Below are 23,886 nucleotides of genomic sequence, written 5' to 3' on the forward strand. Positions count from 1 at the left end.
GCTCTTGGGAAGTTCTTATGAATCCACCCTACAGTCGGGACGTGGCATAGAGTGATTACCACCTGTTCCTGTCTATGCCCAACATGCTAGGGGAAACTAATTTGGCCTCAATAGACGCCTGTCAAATTTAAATTCGAACAGAAGGGAGGATACTTGGCTTTAATTTTAATGCTTTAGGTTAGACAATCATGTAATCAGGCTTGCTAGAATTTTCAATCTGATGTATTGTACGGACTGCTGGGCAAGACAGGCAGATTTTGACCAAACACGCAACCACTCATAGTCTAAGACATCACACTATTGCTAGAATTTTCTATTTAATGTATCGTACCGACTGTTGGGTAAGAAAAACAGATTTTGACAAAGCACACAACTTACGTTATGACGTAAATATTAAAAAGCGTGGTGGAAGTCAAACATCAGTCGTAAACGGGTTATCGTAAAACCTTGGGCTTCTATTAACCTTGGTATTTTTTAAATGTCTGAAGCTGTAGAGAGGCCATCCACCTCCATTAAATATTTTAAGGAATCAAACCTTGGAAATTACTTTGCATTTTAAGGATAAATCTAATCGACCATAAATTTTTTGATGGTCTTTATCTATTTTTCTCTCATTGAGATTTGATAGGAACTTAAATTAAAAAAATGCATTTTCTGTTTTATATCCCGAGGCAATATGACAATCTGGCATTCACACAAAATTTACAATCTTAAGTTCGATAAAGTTAAATAATGTAACGGTGCTTATAAATAATATAATTATCTTGTTCACCTATAGTACATTCAAGGGGTAAGTATATTAAGTGTTAAAAGAGATGAAGGAAATGTTATGACGACTTATGTAGAGCACGTATTAAAATATTTTCCTTATTCTTACTATACAATCCTTTTCTCGTGTAATCCAAGAATATTATTGACAAATGATTGTATTGAGGTTGCGTGAAATATGTAGACATATGTCTTCCGTTTATTAAATAAAAAGGCTGTAATTGTGGAAAACACACATTTACAGCTTCAAAATATCTAAATACATAATGGTTTTACATTTTACAATGTATTGACAAGCTTTTTAGTGAATCACAGCTTTTTGTAACAAAAAAATTAATAATTTCATGAACAAAAGGATAATAATGATACACTTTTATCTTTCTTCAAGAATATTTGATTAATTAATTATATCTAAAAATAATTTAAAAAAAATAGGATTTCTTCATCATTATCAGTTCCATGATGAGGATTTAGGATAATAGTTTTGATAATGGTGGTTGTATTTTCTTTGGCCATAATTAGTTTTATGTTTATGTAGAGCAGTATATATTGTATTTGTTAATCCGTTGATCCATTCTTTGGTTCCAATATAGTCATAGCGTTCTTATAATGAAATAACATCGATTAAATCGAACAAATTTTGTTATAAACTACTTACTTTGAGCAAATCCTCCGAAAATCCCTCCGGAAAATAGACTTGTTGCAAAATACAGAATGTAAAATAGAACAATAATGACGGCAACACCGAAAATTTGATTGCCATCTATTCCAGGGATTTGAATATTAGGAAATGTTCCAAAGGGATCAAACGGCGTTGCAACAATTTGGCTAGGAATAAAAGGTATATGGTTGAAGGAAGGGCGAGAGACGAACGAAGATACCACTGGAGCCGCAGCTATGACTGGTTCTGTTACAAATGATGATATATGAATATTCTGATCAAAGATAGTATAGAGTAATAGGTAACTCACTTGATCCAAATCCCAAGATATTAAAATTATTTAGATTGAGAGTGATTTGACTCAATCGTTGTAGGGTTTGATGGAAAAATATCATTCTTTTTCGTCGTTTGCCACTTACAGAGACTAAAATAAAGACATCAATTAGGTCTTTAATTATATTTTGAGAGAAATACAAAAGTTTTACTTGATTCTACGCTCGAGTTATTGTCATCATCTTTCATCATGTCATCGGAATTTTGAGTCTCCAAATTGTCTGTATTAGACGTTTGAGCAGGTGTGTCTAAGCTTAAATCATCCAATTTTGTCGTATCTTGCCCTTTTGGAACAATGACAAATACACAGCCATTTGTTAACAGATCTTCTAACTCAACCCTGCTATAAAGCTCTTCGTCATCTTCGACTAATTTACAAATAAATATTATGAAATAAAAAAAAAAGTTTATGAATTATATATCTTCTAAAAGTAATCTGATATAAACTGGATTTTACCTTCTTGTTTCAGTTCCACAATCTTTATTGCTTGAACTGTATCTTGGGAAGTAAGAGAGGAACAGGGAGTTAAGGATGCGTATATAATTGGATTTCCATGTTCAAAGAGTGCTCTTGTTGATCGAAGATGACACCCTAGCTTGATTGAGTTATTGGAGAAGATTTTGACGTCAAGTTTTAATTCGGTATTCTCATCGTTTTTGAGATCGATATTGTATGTCTCGAGTACCGTTACCACCTAAAATAAATAATTAGTTTAAAAATATATTAATTCAATTAATTAAATAGCGTACATTTTAAGTTTAAATTATACAAATTGTACCCACATATAATTAGAACCCGGCCAATATTTTGGCGAGTCGAGTAAATCGCCAAATGTCAGCGGTGCTTATATTAATCGATATTCGGCCGTTTATTCCCAATATTTTATTGCCCTAATAATAAGATCTCATGTTGGGTATGATTTACAATTTTTCCCACACGTTTATCTTTCTATCCCATTTTTATAGACTGCTTTGATTTTTGAAAATAGACTATTAAAACTTTTCGTTGTAGAACTATTGACCATAAATATTTTTGTTGACTATATTTTGCCTAAAGGCTATTTCGTCTTAATATATAAATAAAACAGATTTATAGCCTCTATTGGCTATTGAATACCTTGAAGAAGGGCAACAGATAGGGCTTTAGGAATAGAGAGACATTGAGGGATTAGAGAAAATATGGATGGGATATGTCTTCCTTTTGCTTCCCCTCCGGGCTCTTCTTATAAATTTATATTTATTTTTATAAATTCATGAAATGTCCACTTTACTCAAAGGCAAAATATGTAAAAAAACCCACTTAAATAGAAATTTAATTGATCTCCAAAAAATGTATATTTCTTCATAATTGGCTCAGATTGTATTAAATGAATGAAAGCAGCAAATTAATTACAGTAATTATGTTTGTATTATATGTCATAAATAATTTTTGTTAATTTTTCTTCCTTCCATAGCCATGTAAACGTTTTCAAAAAATAACTCACAAGAAAGTCAAGGCTAATTCACTCTTATTTAAACAGAATAATATTATTTTAGAAAAGGATTTTATAGATTCATTTAGGTCTATTAAGCACATTATACATATCTAAAATGTTTGAATATAAGTATGACTCATCTAAACAAACATACATATATCTAAAGTTAGTGTTTATTCATCTTATCCTCATGTGGGTAGTTTTATATTCATATTGTTTTATCATCTTTCTTATTGTTGGAAAATTCCAGCGTGAAATACATTTTTATTATTGAATTTGTCAATGATTTGTGAATGATACTAATTTTTAGAAGATTTTTTACATACTAGGCTATCTTGGAATATTTTCGGAATTGAACTACTACTCAATATTGAATTAAAAATTAGGCAAGGACAAGTAATGTTGAATGTAACAAAATAGGGGGTTATAATAGAACATTTATAATAGTTACATGTTATAATGAAGCATAGTTGAAAATAATATGATAATAGCTAGTTTACTAAAAAATGAAAACGAAAAATAATGTTGTCATTTGACATCCGGACACATTGAAGAATGTATGGGAGAAGAAAATTATTATTTGCGAAGAGCAATAGATGAAAGAAATAAACACAAATTCAACTCCGCATCTAGGATCGTTAAAATCTGAACACTTTTAATTTTAAACTTCGACAAGATATAAATCATTAACTGATAATAGAATTTTAACACTATTTACATACTATAAATGGATGTGTGTCTGAGGTCTCTTAAGCATTAATGCTGAGGGATAGATGGTTCAGAGGGTAGATGGGTCGTAGAGAGAAATACTAAGGGTAATCATTCGGTGGTAAAATGACCGGGGGGGAGTCTTCTAGGGGGGTAGGATCCCGAGAACCCTCCTTGATACATGACACATTTTTTTATCTTGTACTTACACGACTTATATTAGTCTATGTTTCCTTTTCCCTTGTGTGACACAGAGGCAACATGCATTCTATCAGAAAATGTTACGTGCATACTCCAGGAAACGAATCGAATGCATGTTTGGTGGAATGACTGTTATTAAATTATACTTGACAATATCCGATACAAGACAAGAAAATGAAGACTATGATTAAGAAGTATCTCACAGTCCCTAAGCATGTTTGTATGTACACACAATACTTTCCCTTTTTTGTCCTATATATAATGTATAATGCTTGTGGGAGAGTGGTATGAGCCCCTACTGGACGTGGAATAAGAGTGGAAGAGGCCCTCCTCATGTGTACATGTATGAAGTACATAATAATATGTGTTTTATTTATTTGGTTACGACACAATACTCGATCTCTACATATTTTGTATTGTGGAGAGAGGAAAGAAAATAATCTTGAATAATATTCACTTGTACTTTCAATTCACATAAAATGTACTGTGTACATTGAAAATGAATTATATATCCTAAATACATGATTATATCAAGGTTATTTACATATCATTTGCTTGATTACATCGCTGTTCCTTGTCATTGCTGCATGGGATGAAGAAATGTCTGTTGTAGTAGACTGCGACCAACATGCATACATATATATTTCCTTTGACTTTAGATTTGTTTTTAACGAAACATTGTGTCAGATTATGATGTTCAGTTCATTTATATGATATATGAACATCATAATCTTGAACAAGGTTTTGGGCATATGCCGTATTACCTTGTATTGAATTATTTTTTTCTATGGAGATGTTATCACAGCAATGTTTTGGCGAAGAATGAAAAAAAATAAAAAAAAACCACACACAAGAACTGTTTTTCCTTTTCTAATGACAAAACCGTAATTTATACAAACTTTATGGCCAGCTTTTTAGTAGTATACCAAATTTACATATACGTTATACAAACATAAATACGTAATTTTTTCTAATAATAGAGAGTTCATCTTCATCTTTTCAAATGTTTAAAACCTTAAACCATTGGAGTTGTATCGACTGGAGAAATTGATTATTAATCTAAATAGAAATAGATCTCTCTATAGGTTGATTTCTAGAGATTAGAGACGTGGCATAAAATAATGGAAGTTATTGTATTCTCTAGGAAAAAAGTCACAGAATCCCCCCAATATTCTTCATATATCATAGAAATTCCGTCTTTTGATTCGTTATTTATTGGGCTATTTTATTTTGAAATATCAATGTAGCCTGGATATTAATATCTGCAATACATATTTTTTTAAATAAATCAAACATTTTTCAAGAAATTAACCTCGAAAAAGTATTTAAATCACAGCTTTTATCAGTATTTTTTGTACCGGTACTTATGTATTTGTTCTAGTCCAGTCTTAAGATCTGTACTTTCGATCTGTAGAACTTTCGGTTCTACAGATCTTTCATAAAAATGTCGATAGTTTACTAAGTCAAATAATCTGTATATATATAAAGGATAGATTATGCTAAAACCCCAAAAACCATTTTTTGCAGCTCAAAGAGACTTATTATCAATCAGTGATTGGTATTTCAAAAACAACTGTTCGAATTACTACGTTTTCTAAATTTACTCAAAATCAAAAAAAGTTATTGCCTAAGAAAGAAATCGGTGAAAATGGCAATTTCGTTTATTTCAGGTGCAAAAAAAAAAGAACTTCCAATGGAATATGAGATGTGTAAGTGTAATAAAGTTTGTAGACATTTGTCTGGAGATTCGTTTGCATATAAATTTGCCAAATAAAAATTGATGTTTAACTGAAATATCTTTCATTTTCTCATTTTTTTTTTTTTTTTTTTTTTCATCAACCGTCAATTTTCAGTTTTCTAAGAAAAAATGCGAAAAGACGATACTTGTTGCGCAAAAAAACAAAAAAAAACACTGAGGCAACATTTGAAACGGAGCATTTTCAATTTCTAGAACATTTTCTTAGATAATTTCTGCATTTTTTTAATTTTTCCTTAAAATGAACGAGTTATCGAGTGTTATTTTTTCGACAACATTATTCTTCATAACTTTATTATTTTTGCAAGTAAGAAAAATATATTGGTAGGTTTGTATTTCTTTTACAATTCCAGTAAATGCTGGAATTTTTTGAAGTAAATAAAAAATGTACTTCTTATCTAGACCATTTTTTAGATGCAATATATCGGTATGTTATTTCAAATTTATATCACATTATTTTTTTATATTCATAATAAGACTACTAAGGTTACAAGGCAATAATAAGAAACCCATCTCCTCATTTGTAAGACTGAGTCTTCTGAGTTATTTTGAACTCTTTTTTTTTTGTTTGAAACGAATGGCATGATATATGATGTCGAACCTCAAATAAAAATGAATGGTATCAAATAAAATACAATTTCTCTTTCAATTACGTACTATCTTTTTATTTTAGATTTACGCGAAATAACATATCAGTTAAATATTTAATAGTTTCACTTCAAGCAAAAGTATCAGTTCCTTTATCCTAAAATAATAAGTGAAATTAACAATTACTACAATATATTTTGAGCAGATCCTTCCACTTCAAACTTCTTTTATATTTATATGTAGGGCTCAAAAAGGTTTTTAGTTAATATTTCTTTAATACTCGTATATTAAGTTTCTAGTGTCAAATTTTTTTTTTGATTGAAGGAGATTAAATCCTTCACTAGAATGAGTATGAATTCATTTCTCCAAAACATCGTAGACCCTCAATACTAAATATCTTAACGTATAAATAGAGAAAGTGTATTAATGTATATAATGTATCCAATTAATGTATTTACTAATGCTTTGGTCAAAACAATCTCAGCACGTCGTTACCTTTATTTTACCACGCAGTCTTTCTGCAAATAATAAACAGAAACTAAGGCCCAAAATCGGTTCGTAGTAGTTAGTTCATTCTTTTTAGTTTAATAATTGTCAAAAATGGTTCACGGCTTGACAAGAACTAATATTAATTCAACCAATCAACGATCAAAATGCTGATAAGTAGAAGAGAGCCCAAAAAATCCAAAGATTTGGACTTTGACAAATTGAGACAATAATACAAAAGATCAATGTAATATTTATGTAATAAATTAAAAGAAAATTTTAATCCGGTTGTTTTGGTCTTGACGAGACTTAGACAAGACAAGTATTTTGATGGATTAAGACCAAAAAGAAACAGTGGATTTGATTGTCTTGTAGAATTATTCAATTACTCTGATCTTGGTTTATACAACGATACCAAGATACAAGCAAGCCTTTGAGAGGTCAAGAACGAGATGAGATCTTCAATAATTGGTCTCGAGAACTACATCACTGGTATTATAAAAAAAAAAAAAACTCGAGGAATTAAAAGCTTCACTTGTTACTCGCTTAAATACTCGTTATTCACTCAAACCCTTTTTCTCGCTAAAAACTCGCCAGACACAAAAAATCATATTTTTAAAAAACTATTGAAGCTTGTAATTTAAAAATTGTGTTCGTTTAACTTATTTGAATCATGGCCAATAATTTATTTTACTATAGTCTGGTTATAACTTATGACCAATATGTTTTATTGGCATGAATGCTGATTAATATGAATTAATATATAGAAAAATTATAAATTTTTTAGACGTCTAATATTTATTTTTTACATATTCATTTTTAAAGAGGGAAAATTGATTTAAAAAAAGATATTTATCGAATTCGAATACATATTAAATCATTAACCAGTAAATTAACTTCCAGTTGTAATTACGATGTAAAAAAAGTAGAAAATGATTGTCACTAAGCTAATAATACTCCAGTATTGAAATACTACAAGTGGTAGAGGAATGGGGATTATGTTTAAGCTTCAATATCAAGAAATATGCCAAATGAATTAGTAGCTAGTAGATTGAAAATCAAATTTGACCATTCTATGTTTAAAAGCGCCATTTATAAATATTCATTTTTTTTAAATTGTCATTCATCCATATTAAAGCAGAAAAGTTTGTCGTATGTCTATTGGTCTGAGGAGGACTTTTGAGTGTGTACTTAATTAACTACCTCATTCTAAGCAATATCAATTACTCCCGCTAGTCTAAAAAAATAAAATTAGGATTACTTTTCCCCCGAACTGGGATTAAGAGTATACACTGTACAAAAGTCAACAAATTTCTGCCCAGTGTTGCCTGTGAGAAAGCATAAATTCTAAACTTCACAGAGAAAGGAAGTAAGTATTTAAAGATGTACATGTTATAATAGGCTCGAAAAAGAAAAAAAAGAGAATCCCAAGTTTTGACCAGTTCCGAGGTTTGGACGGGTTTCGAGCTTTTGTCAAATTTTGCAAAGTTGAGCTTTCCTATATCCCTTTACACAAATGATACCCCTAAAATAATGATATATGCACCGATTGCATTTTGTATTGAATAAATTTGATCACGTTTAGTTTATGTTCAATTTGTTTCTTCTCAGTTTTTGAGCATTTATTATTATAAATTATTTTATTACAATATTTATAAAATTATAAGACTCAAGTAATAAACTCACATGGTGAGTTTTTTATATATTGACAGATATATTTAATATTTTTTTTAGGAACTTAAAGAAGTAATAAATATTTAAATACTTCTAATAAATAATAATACATAAGAATTGGAATCGCTAATTAAACATTATTTTTCAGATACCGATTCCGGAAAAAAACACCCGATATTCCGATTCTGATTAATCGTCCCATCACTACAAGATTCTAAAGTTTGATAATAAATACAGTCAGTATCATGCGTTGGAGTAGTGAATAACGTGAGTTTGCAAAAATTGTCAAAAATGGTTTTCCAGGATATTTAAAAAAAATTAAACTAATTAAAATTGAGCTCCTCAGTTTTTATTTGGGGTGTTTATAAAAAAAAACACATTTAATTGATTCTATTTCTAATAAACAAAAAAAGTATATTTTTCAATTCATTTTCATCATTATAAATTTGCAAGATTCTTTGAACGCAAATTACTCCTCAGATAATGAGGTTAGAGACCTAAAAGTGGTATCATAGAAAGATTCTTAATTTCTCCAAATCGAGTTATTAAACCCCATAGTATAATGGACAAGAGTTAAAATAGCGCTCAGATGGTTAATTCTAAAAATATATATTATAAAGTCATTATCACATATATTTATTAATACCTTAATTTAAATTCCCTTTAAATATAACAGATTGGAAAAAAACTGATTTCGAATTTTTGCTTTATAAGAAGTGTTACAATCATTCGATTTAAGCCAAGTATGCCCTGTTCTGTTCAATAACTTTTTCTTTCATAATGTTCTTGTCCCTATTGGCAAAAAACTCAGACAGCCAATTTTCACAGGCATCTATTGAGGCCAAACATGTACCCTCTAAGCGCTGTCACCATAGACAGGAACAGGTGATAGTCAGCTGGTGCCATGATTGACTATAGGTTGGATGGATAAGAACGCCCCATCCGAGCTCCATGAGCTTCTGGCTCGTCATCAAACATGTATGATGACCGCTTCTGTTCGACCGCCAGCATCAAACGGTCAAGTTGTTCACAATAGAGGGCAGAATTGAGCAAAAAAAAAAATTCGCTTTAGCCATTGTTGTGCAACAATAACCTTAAGAGTATTTGCCCTGTATACATTGCAAATTTTCTCGGTGGCTTTAGAAGTATTCTTCTCTTTCAGGTAGTAAAAATGTAAAATATGGCAAATTTCTTCCTTTGATACCTCTATACTCGACGTACGATAATTTACGATGAACCGGCAAAACGTAATATTGTCTTAAAAGCGTTAGTAGTATATACTCACATCTTTCCTACGTGTCATCGTTTGATCTGATCTGACCAATAATGAACATGATAATCTTAGTTAAAAAAGAGGGCAGGAAATACGAAATTACTTTTTCCCCAACCTAATATTACTTTGGTATATTTTCTTAAGGATGGAAAAAATAATAATAATAATGGATAAGCCATAGATTTCACTTCTATAAGAGCTCCAGAAATTGACCTTTACAAAGAACCTTGGACCAAAGGGATAATTTACAATAAGTATATATTCTTTTTTTTTTTTTTTGTTCAGTATTAGGTACTATTATTATTTTCATAGTGAAATAATTTAAAAAAATTAAGCAAATATTTCAAGGGAAAGTGATTGACAAATCATTATTTGGCATGTGTCTTGTGTAGATTGATATTTAAGTGACCTATAATCAAAAGTAGGTTACTATACCGAGCGGTCCATTAAAATCTATACACTTGAATTAATGACTTGGAGTGTATGAATGGAAATTTCAAAAAAGCTTTAATAAATCGAATTGTGAATTAATTTCAATCACTCAACCTATTTAATTATTATTTTAACTATTGTTCAGATTTCAATGGACTACCCGGTACATAGTACTGTGGGCACTCAAAAAATTATATATAGGGTTCAATTTGACATGAGCCGATACTTTTTAGACGGGACTTGTTAAAAAAAAGTCAAAAAAATTGTTAATTATATACTCATTTTATGATGAACTAATTTTTATTGGAATACAACTATAATCCAAAGGGATTTGGCGATTCTCCAATAAAATTTTAGGATGATATAAGAGTTATGTACCTATTATAATTATTTGATGATAGGGGAGAAATTATTTTTATACAATAAGAGGCTAAAGAGTTTGAAATACTCATTCCCTTCCTTCACAGTATGAAATACTTTATTTCTTATCGGAGTATGATCAAAACCCAAAATTACTTTTTTTTATAAATCCATTGTTGCAGATGATTTGTAATTAATAAATAATATGTACCAACTAGAATATAACATTATAAATTATACTGAACATTTATTTTCTCAAAAATAAATTACACTATTATAATCGCCACGTGCTACAAATTTTTCAATTACTTCGAGAAAATCCCTGTGTCAATAATAGGAGATTTCAAATGATTTATTTTTGCAAGCCTGAAGGTCTTGGATAACCTTGTTCAAAGTTACAAGTCATTATGGTCATGTAAAAATCCTTTATGGCCTTAAGATATCGGAAAACAAAAAATAATATGTCTATTATAAGTTAAGTTTTGTTTTTGCGGATTGATTTGTATTACTTCTAATATTAACTATCCGTCAATGAACATAGGGGGAAAAAGGAGTATATAGTGTTGAAAATCGTGTGTATAAGGGGATTATTAAAAATAACGCATATCAACTTGCTAACCTGGACAATTTGAAGAATGTTTAGGAGGAGATCAGCTACAATCACCAGTGACAAGGGAGATGTGGAGAAATAAATAAAGAAGGGCATTGGTAAGAATTACTCCGATATCGATCCCCAATTCAACTCTGAGCCCAACTAGAACACTGCATCAAATCCTTGGGGATACTCTACGTCTTTTATGAGCACACACGAGTGTTAAATCAGGGTTTTGTTATAATTGAATGTATTAGAAAAGGAAGTTCATAACGCAGGAATTAAATAATTATGACAACTACTAAGGAACAGAAAATTCATTATTCAGAATACCTATTCCAAAAAACAGGCCAACCAAATAAAATCCCACGACTTACATCACAAATGATATCCTTATAAAAAGAGGCTCATTAATTATTTATAGGAAAATCAAATTATTTTGCATTACTTCAAAGAATTTAAAAAACGTGTTTTTTTTCAGACATACCTGTTTTTTAAAGGAATCTCCCTAATTGAGCATGTCCAATCAAGTTCATGCAGGTAAAAGGATTTCATTGGTCAAAATTTCATGCAAAGTTTATAGGACGACTCTATTCCATCAAATATAAACAGTTTTAATTTTTTAGTCCTTTGTCAAGAGACTGAAAAATATCTATGCGTATCATATTTTTACCCGACATTAAATGCACATTCTTATTTCATTATAGGTTACTACCCATTTCCTAAAGTTTAATATTGCTAAACTATTAAATTTAACTCTGAGGCCAGTACTTATATTAGTATTTGATGGGATGTAGCAGAGGCTTATAGGCCGTGCTACAGTTGTTGGGGAGGGGGATGCCCCACCCCAATGTTTGATTAGATTTTAAAATACCTTACACTTTCGCAATTGTAATAATTCTTAAGGTATGTAATTAACCTAGTTTTAAACAGATGCATGTGGTTTCATTAGGAGGTGCCCCAAGGTGGAAGTTTATGCAATACTACTGTCACTGGTAAGAACTAGATCTGGGTTTGATTGCCATGCCAGCCAGTGAAATAACTTCAGACATGCAATCTCTTGGTTAAGGTACATGATCAGAGAGTATCTAACCTTTATCATTTACTGATATCTATTATGCAAATTTTGAAGGGGGAAGAGTCAATTTTGTCAATTTTTCTTTGAGCAATGTCGTAGGACACATAAGTACTGGTCGATTGACACTGTCCTTGTCGTCATTATGAGCACACTGTTCGAGAAGAGGATTGAGATAGAAGTGCTCCACTGCGCGGGATTTTTCCAGAAACCCATCACGGAGTAAACCAAGGCCTCGAGGAAGACGATTTACAATGTCTACATGCATGGATGGCATTGTAAAATGACTCGTACCCCCTCAAAATTTGCATAATAGAGATGAGTAAATAATAAGGGTTGGCCTGGTAATTCATATAAAAGTTTTGCTCATAAGCCGTTGATGTCAATTGTCTCCCTACTTATTCGGAATAAATTTTCTTCAATTTCATAATCTACTAAACAAAGAATGAGTAATTCGAAAAGCGTAGTTGGGCACAAATGAGTATTTTTATAACCCAGTGAGTTGAAAATGTCATTGTGAGTCAAGGTGAATTCTTTTAAAATAAATATCATTCGAGAGTCCTTATGAAAAATAAACATTCATAGAATTATTTCCAAAGGAAGAATACAAAGTAAAAGTGCCCAATGATTTATGACAGTTACCTCCTCTTTGTTATTCATATGATCGTTATTTAGAAATAATAAGAAGTTGCATAATTACATAGACAAGGGTAGAATTTTTGAGTTTACCACCCTAGTAGATACCACATAGCCACTCGGATTATTAAAAATAACAATGTAAGGGCTTAAGAATTCCATTTTGATTATGAAATCATTTATAAAATGTATAACCACCAAACATAGTTAACAAATTGATATTAAAATACTCTACGTGAATAACACCTGGTTAAATAATTAATAACGTTTGTAGAAATATAATTGCATTAATGAATCCAAAATTTTGACATAATTATGATTAACTTGATGGATTCGAGTAATTCTCAAACTTTTAAAATCTCAACTTTAATAAAAAAAAAAAAAATCTGAAAGTTATTTGATCTTTCCCCAAATTTTTATGGGAAAATTTGACTAATCAGGACTCAAAATGTTTTTAGTTAGATAGAAAATTCTCAAAAACTCGAACGCAAAAATATTTGTATTGTCTTAACTCGACCTCGACTCGATACATAATTCAAAAACTCAATAATTTTGACTCCAATCCCATACTTATTATAAGACTAGAGGTAGTAACCGGCATTGAACGTGGTAACCCTGCCAATTTGAAGAATATTTAGAAGAAGAGCCACGTAGCTAACGGACATTCTATTAGATTAGCTGCAAACAGCCATGAGCGGAAGGAAATAAACACATTTCCTACTCCGTATATGCAAGTACATATAGGTTGGAGTCCTTAATTCCACTCTCCGTCTTTTTATGAGCATATTCTCCAGCTATTACTTTATACTTCAGATGTGATGTTCCCCCTCTCAAGAATGAAGTAATAATGATAACAGATTTGGGAAATAAAAGAGCCTGTTCAGATTGCCAACTAGAAAATCCTCTTTATAAGATATGTTTTATACACCTCTGGTTGTCAGTATCCGTTCACTTTTACATACTTTCTTTATACAACTCCATACATTAATACTAAAGTTGACATTTTTGTCAACGAAATAAGAGTGCAAAAAGAAGGCAGGAGTGAGCTATATAATACTACTTAATTAAAAACCTTGTTAACATATAAGCTGTTTTTTGTGTGTGTGTGTAGGGTGGAGAAATTGAAAAGAAGAACCTTCTACATTTAACATAGCATAAGAGCAGGGAAAATATTGTTAACATATTTAAATTGATGTATATTGATTTAATTATGCATTTTTAAATCAGCTTACAGTTAAGATAGCCAAGAATGCTTACTTCAAAGGGAGCAATATTCATAAAAATAAAAGGTTAGACCATAATGTGGTTTGCTAGAATTGTCAATTTGATGTATCGAACCGTCTGTTGGGCAAGAAAAACAGATTTTACAAAACACGCAATCTATCATAGTGTATGACGTCACCATTGCAATAATTTTCAATTTGATATATCTTACCAACTCCTTTGTACGGAAGATATATTTTAACCAAACACGCACACACTTATACACTATGCCGTCAATATTTAAAAGCGTGGTGGAAGTCAAATATTAGCCGTACACGCATTATGTAAATGTTATAAGGTGGTATTTCTATTAACCTTGAAAGGGAGAAGTTAGGTCCAATGACCTATCAATTAATGAACAAAAAAAGATGAAAGAGCACACGCTACTGCCATTTCTAATTTTGACTCGTAGTTTTTTCATTACAAACATGTCAATTTCAATTATACTATATACAGTGTTCCCTATATATATTTTATATGAGGCACACTTGTTTTCTTAGATCAAGTATCTCAGTATAGTCAAAAATGACTTCAGGTTACAAATATATACCTATATATTCAAACTTTGGTTTCTTAATAGAGATTGTCTAGTTAAAATTTTCATTGACAATCTTCTCAAAAGTATATTACAACCTTCAATTGTAAATAATATATTGATCCCATGTAGTAGAACGTGAGTTATGTGATCTTTTATTCTGTTTAAATGTGCATGAGAATACAAAATGACCATTCTCTTGAATAGTAGCATTGTAATTGTATATAATAACAACCGAAATTTACTATTGAAGGAATCATTAAACGAAATATGAGTTTATATTTTGTATGGCTTGAGAACAATGATACAAGATTTCTTTATTTATGTAGTGTGAAGACACTGACCATGACGATCAATATTTATTTATTTTGCAGTAAAACAAACGAGTTCTTCTAAGAAAATATATAACTGCATAAAAATATCGTTTGGATACGCTTAATATTTGCAAGTAACGCATATTATTTTATTGAAAAAAAAAAAAAAAAAGCTAGGAATATTGATCTTTTAAATGAGTTCTGATTTCCCCCCAAGGATCTGTACTTCTGGCTAATATAATATTCTTGGTAAAAATCCGAGGACAACTAATAATACATTATATTAGTGATGGGACGATTAAAAAAAAAAAAGTCCTGATACCAACTCCAATACAATTTTTAGAAAAAATTCCCAATGTCGATTCCAATTCTTTAATATTATAAATAATGGTTAAAAAATATCATTTTGCTATCAGAGTAAGACCAAAAGATTATATTTATATACGTATATTTTTTTGGAGTGGGGGTTGGTTTTTGAATTTTTTTTTGAAAAAACGTCTAAAAAGGTCAATTTTTGGAAAAAATTGGAAAAATTTCATTTTTTAAAATTTTTGAAAAGAAATATTATTTTTAAAATTTTTGAAAAATATTTTTCAATATTCAATTTGAAATTTCAAAAATTCAAAACTATAATTAATTCGACACTGTATTATAATATTGCTCTTTTATATGATAATCAAAATTTCTTTATAGAAATGATAAAATGGCCAATATAAATTTATTATAAAAACGATGAGGAATAACAAAAAAATTGTATCCCTGTCCTTTTGAAGTCATGAGTTTCAAGTGAGGTGAGGGAATTAACAGCTATTAACAAAATACATAGGCTTTGTTAAGACCTACTAGTGTGTAAACTCGTTCCCACACCCATTTTTTTAAGGGTTGGCTCTTATGTGATTTTTTCTAGACTGATTTCAACCATAAAACGAGTCCTGCGTGTCTCCAAACTACGAAAATCTTTACAGTAACATCATGTGAAATTTAAATATTTCAAATGAGTGAAACATGTAGAGAGAGAAAATTGGCTCACAATTTGACAATAGTTTAATTTTGGTGCAGGGTCTGATATTGCAGTCTCGACCGAAAGTCGGTCTAAATTGTTGTAGAAAAAATCAATAATACCAAACAAAAACAAAATAAATATCTATTTTTTTTAAAAGTGATTTCTTTATCAAATTTATTTTCTAAAAAATAATAAATCACGTGGGACGGAATCAAGGCTGTAGACCGAATTTGACTTCAAAACCAGTTCCGACCAATGTTACATCAAATTAGTTAAAATTATAACAATTTCAGACCAGTATATGATTTCCAGACCAAAAACCAAAATGTACCCGACATTATTCCATTGTTTTTGGTATTTTTTAAAAAATAAAGGAATTTTCGTTCTTAATAGAAATTTGTTTCCCAAAAATTTATTTGTATGTGGATAGCTATGAATTTTTGATATTTTTCTATGAAAATTATATATTTGAAATTTAATTTTAGAAACTTTTTTCCAAAAAAATTTAGTTTTTTCAAAGCAGCTCTGGTTTTATAAAAATTTTTTTTTAAACATTTAATTTTTGTGAATAACAATGGTTTTTTGATATTTTTCTCCGAAAATAAAATATTTGAAATTTTTTACTAAAATTTTAAATTTATTTTTCCAAAAATTTTCTTTTTTAACAAAAACTAAAAAAAAATATTTTTGTTAACAGCTCTTTGTGTTTGAATTTTTTTTCCAAAAATTTTAATTTTTGAGAATAGCTATGGAGTTTTGAAATTAAATTTTTTTACAATAAATTTTAATTTTTGGATTTTGAATTCAAAAACCAAAACCCCATCCCATAAAAATATATTTATATATCATTCTACGTACGCCCTTGCTTATTAAAATCATTAGTTCATGTATTAATTATCATAAGTATATTTTATTCATTGATTATCTCAAATAAGAAATGTCTTGAATGATTGTATGTAAATAATCATATTTAATTGTTAAAAGGACCATATTGCTTTAGAAAATCGACATAATTAATTTTATGCAAATCTTCATATGGTTCTATTATTTACTTTTATATTTAAAAAAATTATATCTACATATTATATTAAATTATGCTTAGACTTAATGAATGATTTCCACATCTCGATTTATTATGAAAGATCTAAAAACATTTGGTTTTTAAATAATAATAATTATTACTAGGATATTATGTGTACATAATCTTTGTCTAAGGATCATTATTTTATTTTTCATAGACAAAAAGTATTACCACAGAAAGTAAGCCATCTGCTTGATATTTCTTAATTTTCTTAAATTCAATATTTTTTATGGAGACATTGGTAATATATACTTATATATATATAATACGTCATTGAAATGTTGAAAGGAAATTCCCCTAGAGGTCGATTTATGATAATGGGAACAGTTTGCATATTTCTTATTGTTTGAATTACTATACGCACCATGTTGCATGAATTACATAAAAGAAGGATAATAACAACTTGAAATATTTATATGCATGCTATACATTAGTCGTCATGCAATTTCTTTCTTCTGTTCAATAACTTAATATTCTTACTCCCTTTAACGTGCTATTATGAATAAAATAACAATTATTATTTTGAAGACTTATTTCACTCTTAGAATTTATAAAACTTTAGATATTTATTTATATGAGAATGCCCCATATATAAAAATATCAAGCCGGTTTATGAATAAACGGAAAATATATTATGTTCACATAAGATCCAATCGAGTCTCAAGGAGAAATAAATAGATAGAGACCATTAAAAAATTGGGGCGATTATATATATCTTTCAAATACTCAGAAACTGGTTCAGAATGCTGGATTCCTGAAAATACCGAGTGGTCTTTAAAATCTGAACACTTTGAATTTTAAACTTCAACAAAGTATAATTTTATTAATTAACAATATCATTTCAACAAAATTAATATTAGAAATAGATGGGTGTCTGAGCTCTCTTAATCATTAATGTAGACGGCAATGATGGCTTCCAGGCGAGAGCAAAAGTCCTGGCACCCTCTGCGGATGTAGTCCTCTTTCATGGCGTCTAAGTGCTGGCTGACAGTGGATTTGAGGGCCAGGGTGTTTGGATGACAGAGCCTTCAAGTCCTCCCCTCGACATGCACTGCAAATTTGTACTCGAGGGGATTGATATGAGGGCAGTAGGGCGCCTAAATTGTCAAGAAATAGTTCAAAAGACTCATTCGAAACTCATTCAAAAGTGTCTTACAACGGAGGAAATATATTTCCTTCTTTGCTGGTATTAAAAGTGGCCTCTCCCCCTTCATAAGGCTTTTTCCATTCACTTTTTTCATAATTCTCTGAACAGTCTGGTGTGAACCCCTGAGTTCTCGTGTATGGACCATCATGGACTTGAGGAGATTGGCATACTCTGTTTTCTTTAACTCTTACGAGTCCATTTTGGCATTTTTAACAGTTTTTTCCATCGGGTTGGTCCTGTTGACGTCGTAGAAAGGGGTCCTAGAGACGTCCAACTGCTTGGAGTGCATGAATAAAAATTTGTCAATCACGTTGAAGTGTCATTTTCTCGACTTTTACGTAAGCCAGGGAGCTCATTTTTTTTTGGTTGTGTAACTAATTGTTTATACTTTAATATATCAAAAAATGATTTATTTTCGATTTCTTAACCTTCATTAATTGAAATAGTAAGTGTTCAGATTTCAATGGGCCAATATGTATATAATGGACGTGTGTTATCTCTCTGTACCACAAGAAATATTATAAATAGTAGTTATATTTGTAAGCAATGTTTATGAAAAAATTTGGAAAAACCATATCCTTTGAAAATTAATTATATATTTAGAAAGAAAAAATCTCTATTTGCTGCAGCCACTAATCAACAAATGGAGAGGGAAGACTTAATACATATAATATTAAAGAATAATGCCTGATTTGGTCATAGTTTCTATAACAACAGGAAAAATGCTCTTTTTATTTTTTAATACATTTATTAAAAAAAGTTATAAGCGTAAAAGCTATGATAAAAAAGATTCTAATTCTGATCGAAGAAAAATATCAAAATTGAAAAATGTATTGTAAATATTTCTTAGTTGAATATAGATAAGTCTAATATTATTTAATAAAAAAAAGTATATTAATGGCTTTTTTCAGTTACTTATATTTGTTATTATTGATCTCATTTCTCGAAAAGTATTCAAAATATTTAAATTTCGATATAATTTATATGATTTATTTAGTAGGGTTAACCATGTTCATTATGACGACTAATGTTTTTTTTTTTAATTTTTGTTCTTCCACCCTTTGTTATTGTATCTTATACTTATTACATACACCAGATTGTTACCTTTATTTTATTGTGCAGCCTTTTCCCCAAAAATAAACTGAGAAAAGGCTCAAATCATTTGATAGTTGTTAGACAATTATTTCCAACTATAAAATCATCATTCAATAACTGTTCGGCACTGAACTCCAATTCAACTAATGAACGTTTTGAACACTGACAAGTGAAGGGGAACAGGAAAAATGACAGCAAACAACAAAACACACTCTATATTTGTATATACCTTTTCTCAAAAAAGAGAGACTATATAGGCTCGCAATTAGCTAATTACATCATTTTCTTCAATGGTGGGACTATTCAGCGTTTTCATTGACGTCAGACATGGGAAGACAGTACCGCTAAACAGGAGGTTGTGTAATAACTAATACACCTCCACATTGGTAGCGCTGTCTACTTATTGTGACGTCAAGTGAAAACTCTCTATTATCCATTTACGACAGCTTTTCTCCCCTTATATAATAATTTACTTTGTTTTTTATTGTTAGTAGTTAATTTTGTTGCTTCTTTACCTCTTATCAGGCTCGGAACGGTGATTAGTTTAATCTGAATGGACTCTAATTAAGCTGTGGTAAATTCCCAATAACTATGTAATAATATCTTATTACATAGTTGAGAAGAATTACCAAATTTTTTATTTTGAGGAGTTTAATGTTTCTTTTTGGATTGAAGGTTACGAAAACCAATAAAGGAAACGACTTGTGAATAGTGGGGCTATCCCCAGTTTCCCAAAACATCATTTGAGTTTAATAAATCAATAGTCAAAACACTAATAAGGAGGATTAATATACAAATCAACAGCTGGCAAATACATGTTTAGGAATTGTACATATACCATAACGCTTGTACGACTGATGTTTGACTTCCACCAGCAGGCTTTTAATATTGACGTCCTAGTAGATGAGTCGAGGCGTGGTTTGTCTAAATTTGTCTTTCTCGCCCAGCCGTCTGTACGATACATCAAATTAAAAGTTATAGCAATTATGACGTCATAGACTGTGATTAGTTGCGTGTTTTGTCAAAACTTATTTTTCCTTCCCAGCTGTCGGTAGGATACATTAAATTGAAAATTATAGCAATAGTGACGTCATAGAATTTAGTGGTTTCCTGTTTTGTCAAAATCTGCCTGTCTTGCCAAGCAGTTGGTACAATACATCAGATTGAAAATTCTGGCAAGTCCGATTACATGATGGTCTATTTGTATTAAACTTGGGAATTGTAGATATTTTGAAAATTCCACGTGAGGCGTAAAAATAAATTTAGAACAAAAAAAATCCTTTTTTTCAAACCAGATAATACACAATGCTTTTTTGTTATAAAAATATTTGTACTTATTGAATTGTCCTGTAAATTTGTTGGACATTTACCTGCCAAAAAGGGAACAGATTTGATAAAGAGAGGGACAGAAAGGCTTCGGGTTAGAACCAAAACAGCAGATACAGAAGAATATTTAGATGTAAGATCAACTATAAGGCCGTATGAGACATTACTAGAGGGAATCAATTATGTTACGTCAGATGGTAGTAAAACCTTATGGCTCTAGGTAATTTTGCCTTAAACAATTTTTCATCAGGACATTTAGTCCTAAAAATCATTTTGCCTTAAAGACATTTAGTCTCAAGGATATTTTATCTTTATATATAAATAAATGAGATATATAGGTGTATTTTGTTTTTTTTTTGGTTAAAATTGATGTTCTTTTGAAATTTTTAATCAAAATATGTAATGGGCATTAAAAAAAAGTTACTTATATTAGATTAACGAACAAGTATAAAATGAGGCAAGGGGATAATTCCATCATTATTCCAACAGAAAACAAACATTCAATGCAATTTATAATAATAAATATTACATATTTGGATATAAAAAATCAAAGGGAGCATCAATTAGAACCAACACTAAACCATAAAGACGTTAAAACTTTATTTGATTATAAATTAAGGCAAAATATTCTGAGGCGAAATTACAGTGAACCAAATTTTATAGCCCCCAATAGCGGAACCACTTGATCATATTGAAATACATATAATTATGTACCTATTGTGTATGACCGCCATGTCAATTTTGTTAAAAAATAGCTTGTTTCCATCATTTAAGTAATATTTTTACTATCTGTAAACTTTTTACTGTATGACAGATATATTTTCTTATGGCAACAAGGGTGATTGTTGTCGTAATGTAGATATTTTTTGATGATGTTAGAAGCAACAAAAGTGAAATTGTGATGGTTGGATATTTTTGTTCATCATTATGTAACTTTCCATGCTTTTGATTACACTTTAATTAATTAACTGTGTTCATCTCTTGTAACACATGCAAAAAAAAAGACAGAATAAGATGGAAGTCATGATTTATCAAATCTGTCTCATGAAAGGTATAACATTGTGCTTGACAAATGCATACATACATGTAGTTTAAACAACCACTCTGATGTTTCATTCAAAATTTAAAGAAAATTATAAGTTTATTAGGGAATCTACATATTATTCAAAATTTGAGTTAGGTTTTTCTTTATTTGAATTCTACAACTTTGTCATTAGGATATTGTCATGTTTACTGCCTTTAGGGTAATTCCAAGTTAAATTAATTTAAAAAAAGGACATTTTTCGCAAAACCATCTCTGATTTTTTTTTACAAATTTGGCAAATATTTTGACATTACTTAACAAATCGAAAATTTCAGCATTTTTTGTCGTCCAGTTAAGGATTTAAAGGCTTCCAAAGTTTTGGCCTGGACGTCAAAACTTTCCTATTTTTAAATCTCTGTATTTTGAATCTTTTTGAAGATATCAATCTACTTTAAAAACCATTTAACAGATAATTGTTTTATTTTTTGTTGTACTTAATTGTATAGGCCAACAAAATGAATTTCTATCCATAAGGTCAAGGAGTCAATATTTTGATCTAAAAAAATCAAGCATGTCAATTTTCAATTTCACTCAAATTTTTATATGTTAATTTGTAATATATCATAAACATATATAATAAGTTTTAAGATATGCATTCGATTCCACTTAATCATAACTTGCTAAAAACCAAGCATATAGTACATAAATTGAACCTTAATTCAAATACCTTACATTATATCAAAATTAAGTGGACTTACTGGTGTAGCCGTCGTTTCCTCTTCCGTATCGCCATTGGGTATTTTTATATCCTCCTGGATATCTTCCGTCAATGTGTTAACATTGTCTACTACATCCATGTCTTTATCTCCATTCATCTCCGAGTCCCCTATTGTCATCTCTGAGTCTCCTTTTATCGTCTCTGTGTCCCCTTTTGTCATCTCCGAGTCCTCTTTTGTTATCTCTGTGTCTCCTTTTGTCATCCCGGAATCCCCTTTCAAGGTATCTGAGTCCCCATTTGTTATCTCTGAGTCCCCTTTTGTCATCTCTGAATCTCCTTTCGTCATCTCCGAGTCCCCTTTTATCATCTCCTCAATACCCATTCTTTTAGCAGGTGTTGAAGTGTCCTTATCCTCAATCGTTTCCTCAGAGTTAGTATTATATTTGACTTCATCGGAGTTCGCCTGTGGAGGAGGGGAAGAAGAATCGACTTCCACCGCATCTGGTCTACTTTCTACAATGTTACTACGAATAATCGAGTAAAAAGGAACTTTTTTATCGATTTCATTGTTTTCAAAATCATTGTTATTAATAAGTCCCATGAGTTCCAACTCGGTTTGATTTGCAATGGCTTTACGAAAGAGATCCGCAAAGCCAGGGGAAATGATGTTTGGAGATTGTTCTTGAGTCTGGGATTTGCCTATGGCAATGAGCAAGAGGACTAATAACACACCAGTTTTTCTGAAAAATAAATCCCTCATTGTGAATGGATGATGATTATCTTAGTCAACGTAGGGTTCAACACCAAAGATATAACTGCCATTTGAAGGGAAATAAATATTTTGAAAATGAGGAAAGGGAATTATTATACCTACACACGTTTAAAAATTTTCCATGTGTAAAAGATACTTGATAATGTTACCTAAACGGCATCCTGCGTAGAGGGAGTGCAGAGCGTAAGAGTATCTCAGAAGATACTTTCACCGGCTTCCCATGCTCAGAGTAGTTTTAAATTCATCGTGGAATGAATAGTATACGTTTATGTATATTGTACATAAAAATTATATATTATAGTTTATGTTACACCACACTTATATATTCATATATTTTTCAAACTTTAAAAAAAATAACTATCGTCTTATATGTTTCAAAAACTATGGAATTGCATATTTGGTAATATGCTGTTAAAAAACAATCAATTTTTTTCATATGTATTAGATTGCTATTGTATAGAACAGTATTGTCATTTTTGTGTATATAAATGAACATATTTATGACTTAGTCAATAGAAGACTAAATATAGGTAAACAAAAATTCAGATAACTTCATTTAATTGTGCCTCCTTATAAAACTACAACATTAA

At 30.2% G+C, this 23,886-nt stretch overlaps 1 protein-coding gene across 1 annotated transcript; it reads right to left on the reverse strand.

The window, feature by feature from the left end:
* Nucleotides 1–935: 935 nt before the first annotated feature.
* LOC121116659 (uncharacterized) lies at nucleotides 936–23,345 on the reverse strand. The gene is made up of 6 exons (XM_071887817.1): nucleotides 22,565–23,345; nucleotides 2,220–2,457; nucleotides 1,915–2,130; nucleotides 1,740–1,853; nucleotides 1,427–1,675; nucleotides 936–1,371 (listed from the first exon to the last, which is right to left on the reverse strand). The coding sequence occupies exons 1-6, from the start codon at nucleotides 23,282–23,284 to the stop codon at nucleotides 1,220–1,222; spliced, it is 1,689 nt and encodes a 562-aa protein (XP_071743918.1). The 5' UTR covers nucleotides 23,285–23,345; the 3' UTR covers nucleotides 936–1,219.
* Between the last annotated feature and the right edge of the window lie 541 nt (nucleotides 23,346–23,886).

Source organism: Lepeophtheirus salmonis, chromosome 4 (genome assembly GCF_016086655.4).
Source record: "Lepeophtheirus salmonis chromosome 4, UVic_Lsal_1.4, whole genome shotgun sequence".
Lineage (NCBI taxonomy): Eukaryota > Metazoa > Arthropoda > Copepoda > Siphonostomatoida > Caligidae > Lepeophtheirus > Lepeophtheirus salmonis.